Source organism: Stegastes partitus, unplaced genomic scaffold (assembly GCF_000690725.1).
Source record: "Stegastes partitus isolate 25-593 unplaced genomic scaffold, Stegastes_partitus-1.0.2 Scaffold1329, whole genome shotgun sequence".
NCBI classification, from domain to species: Eukaryota; Metazoa; Chordata; class Actinopteri; family Pomacentridae; genus Stegastes; species Stegastes partitus.
In genome coordinates this window covers 16,182-29,956 of record NW_007579060.1, presented here as the reverse complement: position 1 = coordinate 29,956, position 13,775 = coordinate 16,182, and the positions used below count along the sequence as shown (strand labels likewise).

The window sequence follows — 13,775 nt, the reverse complement described above, 5'->3', positions numbered from 1 at the left end:
GGCATGTGATGGTCCAACATCTTACAAAGACACTTTATCTTGGTTTTGCCTTTAACTTGTCACCTGTTTGTACATCATCTTTGAGGCCTCTTGATAGTCCTGGTGGATGCCTGCAACAAAAGCACAATGCCCGACATCTCTCTCCCTCTAACAACTGTTTGTCTGATGCTATCAAATTTCAGATTTTATCTTAAAAAAATGGAACCACTCTCTTTAGCTTTGACAGTGTCGTGAAAAGACCAGTCTGTTTCCAGATGCTGCATGTACTTTAGAGGACAGACATGATGGAGGATTTCCTTCTGTTTTCCAGTTCCTACATAAAATCCCCAGTTGAATATGAATTCTACGATGTGTGAGCATATGTAGATGTATGTGCAGGCACAACTTTACTATGAATAAGTGTGAAGATCTATCAGCTGCATGTAAAGTGTGCATCCGCATGGAAATAAATCCTCTTCTGCTTGAATGTAGTTTGATATATTGCTGCTGTTTTTGCTTGAATTTACCACAAACTAATATTAAATCACTCCATAAACTGTTTTCCTCGTGTATTTTCAGCATTGGTTTCTTTCATTTTGTGGTTGTGCTGCTGCACCAAACCAAGCTGCTTTACTACCACTGCTGACGGCTAAGACTCTACAGTGACACATATGTTAAATTAAAGGCATTCTTATGGGGGATTGAAATGTTTTTCGATCGTCCTATCGTGTGTTCTGATGCAACTTTGCTTGTTAAGTCAATTACACTTGTTCCAACGAGTCAAAAATAGTTTCCCCTTTGCAGCAAAACGTGATGTTGTGTTTATCTCCTAAGCATCTGCTTCTACATGAAATGGAAAGCACGAGTCCTGTCCTCCTCACTGAATGTTTTTTTCCCTTTTCTGTTCTCCACCAACAGTGCAGCAACCACTGCAGCTTGTTGTTTCCTGAATGTAAAGTAGAGCGGAATAAGCATGTTGTATCACAGAAACTGTGTCTCTCGCAGAGCCAGTTTGTTGACTATTCAGTGCAGCACTCTAAATAATTTCTCACAAGCAAATCACTAATGAAGCAGCGAATACTGCTTGCAAGCTTGTTGTGCGGCGATAATATTTCATATTCAAGCATTGGGGGGGAAACAAAAAGAGGTGTAGACAACAAACTATGTAATCGATTTTCATGTGAACTCAAGCGGGAGTTATAGATTATCAAACAATAAATCATGTTCAGCTGCGGACAGGCCTAACCTTTATTCCTTTGCCAGAGGGTTTCCTGATCAGGACATGTGCTGCATGATAATCTATTCTCATTGGACTTTGCAGCACTGTCGAACGCTCGCCATCCTTCTTTTGGTCACTGACTGCCACAGTGTGGTCATAAATATTTAACACAGCTCCACTGCAGTTAGGTTTCAATTCTGTCACTATACAATCTTTATGAAATTAGATTCCCGCATCTCACTTATCAAACAGTAAGGTTAGTATTATACACTGCAGGAATGATGCAAAGTTAAATTGGACGCGTCTAACGTTGTTCCTTCCAGAAATAAAAGAACAGTTTGCTTTATACCTGTGAAACACTAATCGAGTCTCCTGGGCAAAAAAAGAAAATAAAATGTATTCTACCTTAGCAAAACAATTCTGTTCTACCAACTCTCCATCATCCATCATCATTAAAGCGGTACAAAAAAAGCAAAACATGAAACCCTTTAACACTGTTTTATAAAAGCAGCTCCTGGCAATGTTCTGCCTCATATTTCTGATCCCGTTTTGCGGTTTGATGTCGTGTTTTCCCTCCCGTTCCCTTCGGAAAGTCGTGTCACTCCCTGACAGTTTGGCTGACACGGCATCATTTTTTGACATTCAGAGAGGGGCTAAAGTGATGTTCTTCATCTTTTTAAAACATCGACAGCAAATGTCAGGATGTGTTTCTAAAGACCTGTCACATTACGCCACATCAGAAGGCGCACGTACGGAAAGATGTGGGACACGAATTTCTGCACATCAGTGACCTCAGAAGACCAGAATGCAATGCAGTCACAATGCATGGAGCAGAACACGAGCCAGTTTTTATGGAATAGTTTATTTTTTGGATGCTCATAATGCCACAACAGACTTAGATTAAAGCTGTAGATATTTCACATTCATAACATCGAGTTAAGGCATCAGTTTAAAAAAACAAACACACAAAGCTACACAGAGCTCATTAAACACAAAAATATGAAAAATGTCCACCATAATCAGAATGTTTTTTTCTTTTTTTAATCAACATCAGCTCTAATCATAATTACCAAATGTTTGTCATTTTTTTTTTTTTTTTAGGATTTTAACCCTTTACATGCCAGTTTTTTTGCATCATGCCACAGTTGCTCCTAAATTTTAAAAAGAGTAAAAGAAAAAAAAAGAGCAACAACAACATGGCGACTAATCCATGAATACTTTTCATGCAAGAAAGAAAAAAAACACAATAGACAAAAATGTTCTTGTTAAATGTTGTACAATACCGTTATTTTCTACCTGCAGTGACTCATTTTGTTTCACCAACATCAGCTCTGATCATAATTACCAAATATAAATTAATTTTCAAGATTGAAACCCTTTACATGGTCGTTTGTTTCCAGCTGTTTTTAATTTAGAAAAACTGTAAAAAAAAAAAAAACAAGTTTCCCATATATAATAAGTGGAATTTTCTTTCTTTTTTTTGGATTGTCACAATCTGGCATGTGTCCATGATTTACAACAACACTGTGTTCAATTTGTTGTTAGTTCTTCTGCAATGTCAGGTTTAAAGAAAAATAAATAAATTAATTTAAAAAAAAAACTTGGGACCTTAAAGTCAAAAATATCCTTCAGTAAAATGTTATATAACACTTTTGTCTTCTGCTTTTAATGACTCATTTTGTTTCGCTAACATCAGCCCCGATCATAACTACAAAATATTTATTGAATTTTCAGGATTTTAACCCTTTCAGTGCCAATTTAGTTTACATGGTGTCACAGTTGTTTTAAAAGCAAAAAAAAAAAACAGAAAAGAAAAAGGAAAAAGATTTATTTCCCATATAGTTTTAACCCTTTAAATGCCAGTTTAGTTTAGTTTGTTTATTTTGCAGGGACAGCACACAATTAAAAGTAATTGCAACAGAGTTCGTTAGCAGCTAATTTGTCCAGGTAGGCACGGAAACAGAGAACAACCACAAAACAATAAATATTGTACGTAAAACATTACAAAACTTAAAAGTCAATTAGCATGAGCTAACAAATAAAATGAATAAAAACAGCAAATCAAAGGTAATGATTGGAGGTGACAGTTTTGATTTCAGTCGGACTTTGAGACTGGTTTTGAACACTTCAGAACTTCCTGACTCTCTAATGTGTGTGATGTGATCGTTTTTGTTTACATGATTAGGAAATCTTTCTCTTTAAGGTCCAGAGTGTCACTTTTTTTTGCATACACAATGTGTTGTTGATGCATTATGGGGGCTGAGGGTAAAGTTAGCATAGTTAAAATGATCTAAAAATTAAAAGGACAAAAATGGCTTCAAGGGCACATGAGGGTTGACTGTGGATGGATGTTGACGTCAATGGTACATGTCCTGGTTGGGTGACACCGGCAGCACACTGCGGTGGTAGGGAAGCCCGTAGACTGGGCTCATCCCTGCGTGCCGGAAGCCCTCCACCTTTCCAAACTGGCGCAGATAGAAGAGCAAGGTGAGCTTTCGGGTCATGGTCCTGAGCGCCATGAAGGAGGCCAAGATCTGGGCGAGGAGGAAGAGGAGGTAGAGGAAGTGGACGGCCCTCTCCAGAGGCAGGATGATAATTCCTTCATCGGTCAGGAAGAACAGCAGCACCGGCAGCTGGAACATGAAAGACAGGAGCCAGAAGGCTGCCAGCTCTGGCACCTGATGACAGGGAGGGAAGAGGAGAGACTCTGGGTTGGTGCACAGAGGCGATGCAAAGATAGATCTGTCAGGCATCAAGTGCTTCGGTTGTATCCACATGAAAGCGCAGAAACACACACGGTAGCAAAACAGACAGTCGTAGCCAAGAGCTGGTGGAATATTTAAGCAGCTATTTCCTCCTCTGTGTTGTTCGGAGTTCACAGAAGAGCTTTGTGTTGCGCTTCAAAGCGGATGTGAGTTTGAATTACCTTTTCTTTAAGGTTGCCAACGTAGCCCAGATAAAGTCGGACCACTTCAATGAGCGTGAGGAGGATCATCCCGGTTATGAGCAGAGCCTGGTAGTAACCGGCGAGATGGTAGAACTGGAGGCAGAGCAGAGCTGCGATGTCAGCACGTAGAGACGATCTAATAACCGCATAATAAACTGAATTCAACCTCGTTTTTGCCGCGTTCCTCTGTCTTCCACCTGTGAAGCAAACTTGTGTGCAGTTGTATTTATTTCATTTTAATTTTAATCTTTCATGCTTTGATTTTTGTTGTGCCTTTTTATGCAGTTCTAGTCAGCCAGTTTTAATTATTATATACATGTGTGTGTACTTTATCCAGCTCGTCTGTATTAGATTCAACTTTATCCAACTTTTCTGTGTGAGATTGACAAGATTTGATATCTGGCAAATCTCAGAACACAAACCATTAAAAAAAATATACAAATTAATGTTGTATTAATCTAATTTATTACCTAAATTTTGATTATATGTTTTATTTAATTCTTTTTCTTTTAAATCTGAAAATAAAGCACTTTGAATCGCCTCTGTGTATGATAACGTATCATATAAATAAACTTGCTTGATTAGTGAAAGCACAGAAAACTAAGTTATGATTTTAGATCTTTAATTCAAAGCCCCTGCATGTGGCATCTGTATCTAATTCTACACATAGAGGTTTCCATCTGTACTTATCAAACAGCTTGACAGAAAGAATAATGAAATGAAATGAAATGAAATGAAATGAAATGAAATGAAAAATGAAATTAAAAATACTTTATTTATCCCAGAAGGGAAATTCAATCTCGTAAAAGCTCACTTTTTTTTAAATTTTTATTTTTTTTAAAAATATTTTATTTATTTATTTTTTTTAAATTAATAAATAGAATAGACAGTGATGCAGCTACTGAACATTTCCTGATTACCTCTGAGGGGTCACAACAGTGTCATTTTTGATGGAACCACTAGATGGTGCCAAAGTCACAAGTTTTCCACTTGGCACAAAGTGGATTTAATGAGTGGGTTTAGTTTAATACGGTTTCTGTTACCTTTGAATACAAAAGGACTTTTCTCTAAATGCTTGGGTCTTTCTTCACTTGAGCAAAGCCTTTGAATGAAGTGAAGCACAGCTCGGTCGTACTCATTTCTGGGTCTTAAGAGTCCAGTTACCGAGTGTCTCTGTGTTTCTTGTTGCCTTTGTGTTAGGTGAGAAGGCTAAAACTTTCTGTCACTTACTTTGAATCTATCTACGAATGAGAACATAAGCGGTCTAGTTTTCCTTGCCATTATTTTGTCAGTGATTTGATGTCACATTTCTCCGTTATTGAAAATGATAGAAGTAGTGTCTAAGTTGGAGTCATTTTTCTACCATAAAACTAACCTTGACTTCCAGCATGAACACGGCAGAGAACCACCAACAGGGAAAGTAGAACATGTTGAAGTAGAGGAGCATTTGAAGGGGCAGATGAGAAACCAGCTCGTTGACCACTGAAAGGCAAATAACTCGATTTGTTGTAGTTATAGACACACACACACACACACACACACATCAAGCAAACACGTAATATAAAAACATTTTGATTCATTTTAGTGTTGTGAATTACAACAGGTCTCAAAAAAACTGATCCAACTTAAAAATACAAAACTCTTGTTTGCATCTTCACCTAAATCATCCCCTTTTTTTAACATACAAAAGTAGATCCACTAAACATTACCTCACAAAAACTGACTCATGTAGACAACTGATGATGAAAACGCAACTAAGTTTGGTCTTAGTAGGTTGAATGCCGGGTTTCAGCACCAAGTATCAGCTTTGGAAGAGTTGAAAACAGCATTTATATGAATGATTTCACACAAACAAACTGCACTGATAAAAACCTAGCATGCAGGGATGGCATGTAAACGAGTGATTTACTTAAAAAAAGTGCACGGTAGCTGTTGTTTTATATTTATATACGATATCAAAGTTGGTTTAATTGCTACATTTCATTGCATCCTACAGTAGAAATACTGCACTATAGCTTCAGACAGTCACAAACCAACCAGATGCATCCTCCTGCTCCCGGGTGAAGTCGCTGTCGGCCGTCCTGTTGTTTGTGAACACCGAGCCCCCCATGTAGGCCAGACCCATCTGCAGGTTCTCGGGCACAGGCGAGTAAAACACAGGCATTGTGGGTAGAGCCGCTGACCATGACCGAGCCAAGGAGTTAGGGAAGTGCAACAGTCCAAAACTGTGTTTGTGTTTCAGCGTCCTAATCCTCGCTGTCACAGAAATGCACAGTTGCAGGCACGCAGAGATGCAAATGGACCCACACGCTGGCTGACACTACGGCTAATCAGATTATTGCGAAGGAGGCGGGCTGAGGATTAAGGCTGAAGCGACGGCATGACAGTTTGTTAGTGGCCGTTTAGGATGCCCAGTAAATTTTGCTCATCCCATTTGTGAATTCAGTAGTTATTCAGACTCTGTAGAGGTCAAATGTGGCATGCAGGTGCAGATTCTCACACACTTTGAATGCTTTGATTCACAGTTTTCAGTGTTTGATAGCATTTTTTATTTAAATGTAGCAAATAAACACAATGACACAGCAACACCCTGCACTCTGCACCCAGCCAGCGAGTCCTCAGAATGGGGCCGGGCTCCTTGTTTTCGGCCTTTGGGTCCCACTCGTCATTTATGCGACCTGGAAGTGCAGCGGCAGGGTTTGGCCACAAGGTGTCATCACAGCTCGTCCCTGGGGGCGTGCAGGGGGAAATGCTGGAACTCCTCTGGCACCTCTTCCCCTTTCTTGGACCTCTTGTAGAAACCGAGTGAGTCTAAGAGGCTGCTGATCTCGTCTGCCTTCATTTTCTTCACGGGAACAGTCTGATGTTGCAGGAAACAGACGCATGTTTGCATCAGGACATATGGTTAAAGGCTTTGAGTGTGTACGTGTTTGCAGAGAGTGGTTTGCTGCTGCTGCTGCATCTGATATCAAATCCTCTCGGATCAGCGTCTGTCGCTGTGTAAATAGTGCTGACTTGACTTGACTTGGAAAATATGGTTTAGTAACACTGGGTTTTTTAGTAAAAATGCAAAAGCTCCTTCTGCAAATGCGTAATTTAATCAACTTAAAGTCAAATTATGGGACACATTATGAAATGAAAACATTAGAGCCCGTATAAGACAAGAAATAGACCTCCATATATACACTTTATATGGGAAAAGAAAAGGTAAAAACACAACTCAAGAAGGCAGTAAAGTGTAAGAGCAGCTTTCTTTTAAGTGCATCTTTGTGCATTTATTCCAGCGCTAAAGGAAATTCATTATTACTGGTTTCACTGGAGAGTTTTTCTGTCCCACATGACAATAACTGCAATAACAGGCTTTTCCACACTGACGAAAATAACAAAAAAAAATGTCTGCAGGGAAAGACTTGGAAGTAGTAATTTCAGGGCATGCAGTGTTCAAATGCATATCAGCATTCATATCAACTATTCCGCCTCAGTACAAAAAAATAAAAAAAAAGACAGTGCTCAGCTCTCAGAAAGCCTGATTTATATACTTTTTCTGTTTTAACTAGGAGCGTTTCTTTCAAACACACCCTCTCTGTGCGACTCGGTATCTGACGGAGGAGATCTGATATCAGATGCAGCAGTCTTAAAACTTCCCTACAAGAGTCTGTCTTGACATTCTGGCACTCCCCAGATAAGCCCCATCACAAGGCAGGATGAATAAAAGATCCCTGAACTCACATCTCACCTTTACAACCTCGTCCTTTTCGTTATAGAAAATCAGACGGGGATTCTTCTCCTCCGATGAATCATATTCCAAGTTGTGGCTACGCAGGGGGGGAAAAAAAAGCAGATCAAGGAGAAACAACAGGTAGGCAGTGTTGTGAAGAATGAGGCACATCCATCTGTTTTGTTTTTTTGGGGGGGTTTTTTGTTGCTATTTTTAGACCCACTTTGCATGATTTCAACTTGGAAGAGTTTTTGGAAAGCTCACAGAGCTGGCACTGCACTTGGCAACGAGCTAGGAACACTGTTTTGTTTCTAAAAAGAAAAGAGGTCATGAGAAAATCAGTTGTGTTTTTTGCAGAAAGGTCACGTCTCATCAAAATAAAAAATAAAAACATGAAACGGGCACAAGGATACTATAAACCTGATCGCTCCAGGAGGAAATGATAGAGCTCAGGCAATTTCTTTATGCCTCATCCGACCACACTGGGAGCCTGCAGGGATGACAACAGGCAGTTGTTAAAACAGCGTGACAAACAGCATTGTGCATGCTTCGCTCTTTGTGTGATCAAAGGTGCCAGAAATAGGTTTCACATCAGCAAGAATTGACATGACAGCACATGACTTATCCCTCATCATTTCCCCCCTTCAATGTCATTACTGTGTCCCCTCTCCTCCTGTCATGTATATTTAATTTCATATCGCCACGTCCTGAACCCTTTCTAAACACGACAAGAAGAGTGATTTTTCTGTCTGTACTCACCATCAGTTTAGCTCTGGCTATGACAGGTTTCTCTTCCACCGCCGTGTCGCTGTTAGTTTCTGATGCTCTAACAGTAAGAGCAAGAGCGAGCACCAAGAAGGCCCACATTTTTACGACTAATTTGTGTCTTTGACTGCTTTTGCAAAGATAGAACCAGCAATATGTAACCCTTTAGTCCACTTGGACAATTTCTCAGGCTGGACAAGACCATAGCAGGTTCCCACAGGGGAGCAGAGCCCACCTGTGCAGAACTGTTGCACTTTCTTTCTTGTTATTTTGTTGTAAATTCTCAGTCTGAGAACTGGGCCACCGGTTCACCTACTGGTCTACATGCATGCACTTATTGTGCCACAGTCTCGCTCATTAGGCTGTGTTGGATTTTCCAAAGGCCATGCAGAGGACCCCGGGGCTTTATAGTTTATAGTTTCTTCCACATCAGTTGTCATTGAAGGTGCATGGAATCCACAGAACATCTGCGGTCTTATCACTTTTTCCCATACAGTAACCCTGCAGGTGGTTGATGGCCACCCAGAGTCAGCTACACACTCCTGAGCGCTGACAGCCAAAATTCAGCTAAAGTAGATTCAACTCGCAATTATGCTCATTTGTCACTTTTTCTAAATGCAAACGAGAAACTTGTTTGACTTGTCAGAAAGTGTTTTGGATCTCGTAGGATAACAATTATATTTGTGAGGGAAACATTTCTATCTTCTCAAGCTCATACTCATAGATTTGACCATTGTACCCAAGGTTATACTTGAAAGTTTTATCCATCCATCTATTATCTATACACCGCTTAATCCTCACTAGGGTCATGGGGGGCTGGAGTCTATCCCAGCTGACTTAGGGTGAAGGCAGGTTCACCTGGACAGGTCACCAGTCTATCACAGGGCTACACTTAGAGACAGACAACCAAGCACACTCACATTCACACCTACGGACAATTTAGAATCACCAATTAACCTCAACATGTTTCCGGACTGTGTGGGAGGAAGCCAGAGAACCTGGAGAGAACCCACGCTGCATGGGGAGAACATGGAGACTCCACGCAGAAAGATTCCGGTGCCCCCACCGGGGCGCGAACCGGCAACCTCCTTGCTGCGAGGCAACAGTGCTACCAACTGCACCACCCTGCAGCCTGAAAGTTTTATTTAATTATCTATTTATTTTACCACTAATGATGCCACAGGATGAGTTATCACGTGATTATTCTTGAACATTTTTTAAAGGTCAGATCTAAATGTTTAAACTCACAGACATTTTTGGATGGAAATCTTTATTGAATCTTTCCTTAAATCTAAGATGAGGTTTAATCTGTGTCTTGGGAACCACATGAGACTAGCAGTGATCTTCACATTTAACTCAAGAAAAGGGAAAAGGTGGTTGTAAAATGGAGATCTTCATTGAACCTTTGTTACAGTCCATGTCTTGGTTTAATCTGTGTCTGGGGAACCGGCTGTAGGGGAGAAAGTTTCCCAGTCGTTCTTCTCTATACCCCCCTCCAAACCCAAAAATCACTACACTGTCTGTGTATTGATTAAACAAAATAGTCTGTGTGTGTGAGAGAGAAAGAGCAACATTAGCATTTATATAGAGTAGCTGCCTTCACCTAGTACCATAGATTGCATTAAAAGGATGGACGTAGCAACCTTGATGTCACCCGTTGCTTTGTGGACTCCTGTTTTGAAGCCTCAAGTTTGGCATATTTAAAACCAAAAATAACAAGCAAGAAGTGGATCTGACTGGAGAAGCTGAGGACACTATGCCTTGTGGTGATCTGTCAGCGACAAGGTAGCCTTGAATTAAAATATATCCTCCTTTATTGGCTATTTTGCTCAAACTGGGACCATCACTGTCAAAAAGAACATCACACCATATTGAAGGAGACTTGAGACAAGTGATTAAGACCATAAATTGATTAAGAAAAAGATTGCTGAGATAGTAAATTAGATGAGAAACAGGATAATTTTCTCATAGACTCCTATAGAACTGATCTCAGTGGAAGAGGCGCCCCCTGCTGGCCATTAAGGCACCTGAGCACCGGCTTCCCTTTCCAGACCTGGAGGCTATGTCATCTTTTATATGCACTATATGACTACCACTAGTCTCTGTGGTAAACAAAACTAAGCTAACCACTTCTCATTTTAGATCTTAACCACACAGCCATGAGAGCGGTGGTGATTTTCACATGCAACTCTCACCGAGAAGCAATTAAACATATTTTTCCAAATGTCAAATTAAACCTTTAAGTCTCAGCACTGCTCAGGATTTTGCCAGAAATCTTTATCTCGAGACATCTTTGTTGGGTTTTCACTATTGTGCTGTTGTTTTTTGCTGACCAAAAAAAAAACATCAGCTTTTTCCAGATACGATCAAACTGCATGGCAAGCATCCAGCGTCTGTCTCTCGAACTCGCCCCGCTTTTCTTTCGCTCTTTGTCGCAGCTGTGTTGTAATTGCGCGGGCTGTAATGTGTGATTCCATTGTGTTCTCTCTATAAAAAAAAAAAATCAGACTTTTTGTGACAGCGTAGCACGTTTGCACTGTGTCAACACCCTGGAAGAAGAAAACATCTCTCCCCCTCCAAGTTTACTCAACTGGTGAGAAAAAAGAAGGAAAAAAAAAAGCAAATTCATCAGGTCACCACAAGGGGGCAGTAACGCCCACATGTACACTTCCTGGCAGTTTGGCGGGTAAAATGTACTTCCAAATCCTAGCCACAGACAATTATGTTTCCAACAAAAATAAACCATTCCTGCCTGGAATGCTGAAGCAAAACCATCTTGCTGTCTCTATCTTTTCCAGACACGGCGCTTTGAGTCCTGCGCTCTGCATGTACTGTTTGGGATTATGTGTCAAATGGCAGTAAAACGGTCCCTTCTTTTTTAACAGGGTTTCCTCCCCTTGGCAGCTGTCGTAAATTTGCCGGCTTGTACGCTTCTCTCACCGGAGTTTGCATCGTCTTAAAGTTCCAGTCCTCATTTTCACAATGTGGGCCTGAAAGGAGTTAAATAGCTGATTTGGAAGGGGGGGAGAAAAGAGTTGATGACAAGAGAGAAAAAGAGAGAGAAGGGAGAAAACACAATGAGCAGTGGGGGTTGGGTGCTCTTGCTGAGGCTGACTCCTCAGTCTATATGTGTGGATGCATACCATATGTGTTCACCCTCAGCATGTTTCAGCTTACATCACATGGTGCGTGCCAAAAAGAAAAAGGGGGGGGGTTGTTGTTATTATTAATCTGCTGACGAAGGGAAAATGCAGCCATTTGTAAGGAACCGAAAATGACGAAAACATTCACCAAAGTTCGTTCTGAGCAACTTTTTCCAGTAGGGTTTTTATTTTTTTTTTTGCAAATTGCAACACTTGCAGCTGGCGAGAGATCAAACGCTCAAACACCTCACTGCAACCCGGCCTCCTTCAGGGAGCTCGTTGTAAAGACACACACACTTCCTGGTTCTCCAAAGCACCGGATGCTGCCCACCAGCCACTTATTTTTGTGTGTCTGTTCTCTTGTGATGTGCAGGGTCATTTGCGAGAGATATTTGACACCCCTGTTGATGTTTGGTTGTGTGTTTAAGGAAAAGCAGGGGAGATGGATTAAAAATATAGCTTGAGCCAGTTTTAAACTTTTTATCTCGGCGTCTATGTGTGTGTGCTTATCTGTCTGGAGCCTCGGGGCAACAGGGGGGGAAGCCTGCTGCCTGTCCGCCTGCTGCGCTGCTGTCTGCTCATAAAGAAGAGAGGCAGCATTGAAGGCCATGTGGAGGACTTCATTCAATAAGAACACAATGCCGACGAGTGTGCTCCACTGTACGCTGCACAAGAAGTGGACATAACCTCATGGAGGCTCAGGTTCAAGATGCAAAACATTATTTCGTCCATTCATCCATTCATTTTTGTCACCGTGCAGCTCGACACAACTTTATTGGTAAAAATTACAGTGAATTAAGAAATAAAAACAGGGCAGCGGGAGGGGAAATGTCTATGCGTGACAGCGACTGTAAGCAAATTTACAGCTCACGGGGTAAATGAGAACGTCACCGAGTTTGATTTAGCTTGTGGTTAGCTTGAACCTACGACCTAAAATAAGTGGCTCCAATTATCTGCACGCAAGGAGGCCGCAGAAGGCTGCGCAACGCTGCCGGCCTTGGCACCGGATCGCTCTCGTACAGTCATGGATGACGAGGATGGATTTTTTTTTTTACTGAAAGTGACCTTGTTTGCTGTGATGGTGAAAGTGTGAGAGAGCTTTTTGCTGACATTATGGCACGAGTGAGTTAAAAGATATGAGTAAAATACAGTGTTTGATACCCTAATAAATGTTTAGAATGCAGCACAGATTTATTATTTTTTATTTTTTTTTAATAAACTCTCCATGCTAATGTAGTATAAGAAAAGACTTTTATTTAACTACACGACCTAAATACTATTTAGAAGGATAGTTATTTATATTAGAAAGTAAAACAAAACAAAACAAAACAAAAAACACATTTTGCAAATTAAGATTTTAAATAAAAAGTAAACTTGAGTAAAATGTTCGTCACCAGATGCAAACCTGAAGTGCACAACATGTATACATACACATAAAAGTGTAATGTATGGACACGTAAGAAACAAATAATACCGACATAACAAATAATATAAAAAGGGGCCATTTTGCTCCATGATCACTTTTCATACAGATATGACATCAAAAGGGAGACACACCAGGGATAACAGCTAGTGAATAATTTATGAAATCAACTCAACCCAAATTAATTACCATAATGGGCTTGTGGAAATCAGTTAAGTCAGCGGTGTGTGGCGAGTGAGTAATGTCTTTTAAGGTGTGAGCCAAAAACATAAGCAGTAAACTAATGAAACCAGGAGGTGTGATGCCTGTGGAGAAAGCAGGGAGCGCGATTATGCTGCAGCCACAAAAACTTAAGTAACCAGGGAACACACTGGGTGCCACAGTTGTTCCCGATCACCCCAAGCAGCCTCCTGCAGAGCAAATACTAGTAAGCACTACAACAACTGCTAAGAGGACCCCAAGGATCCATCCATCCTTTAGCTTTACATGCTGCATCCTGCAGAGGGTCAGGAGAGGGAGGCTGGAGCTTATCCTGGTTGACATCGGGCAGGAGATGGGGAACAGCCCGGTCAGGCCTAAAA

General features: G+C 40.8%; 2 protein-coding genes across 2 annotated transcripts; both read right to left on the bottom strand.

Moving 5' to 3' along the window:
• Positions 1-3,555: 3,555 nt before the first annotated feature.
• Positions 3,556-6,309, bottom strand: LOC103369777 (transmembrane protein 17A). The gene is made up of 4 exons (XM_008298579.1): positions 6,183-6,309; positions 5,521-5,627; positions 4,125-4,238; positions 3,556-3,876 (listed from the first exon to the last, which is right to left on the bottom strand). The coding sequence occupies exons 1-4, from the start codon at positions 6,307-6,309 to the stop codon at positions 3,556-3,558; spliced, it is 669 nt and encodes a 222-aa protein (XP_008296801.1).
• Positions 6,310-6,670: 361 nt separating this feature from the next.
• On the bottom strand, positions 6,671-8,762 carry selenoe (selenoprotein e). Its single transcript, XM_008298578.1, is given in 4 exon segments — positions 6,671-7,005; positions 7,882-7,960; positions 8,277-8,353; positions 8,623-8,762. Coding segments are annotated over 4 exon segments (408 nt in total). The 5' UTR covers positions 8,731-8,762; the 3' UTR covers positions 6,671-6,861.
• Between the last annotated feature and the right edge of the window lie 5,013 nt (positions 8,763-13,775).

Bases quoted from the DNA above. Each gene is read 5' to 3' on its own strand.
- LOC103369777 (XM_008298579.1), bottom strand. From the start codon at position 6,309: ATGCCTGTGTTTTACTCGCCTGTGCCCGAGAACCTGCAGATGGGTCTG. The intron at 5,628-6,182 runs GTTGGTTTGTGA...TTTGCCTTTCAG, and splicing joins GGAGCAGGAGGATGCATCTG to TGGTCAACGAGCTGGTTTCT. The intron at 4,239-5,520 runs GTTAGTTTTATG...CTCTGCCTCCAG, and splicing joins TGTTCATGCTGGAAGTCAAG to TTCTACCATCTCGCCGGTTA.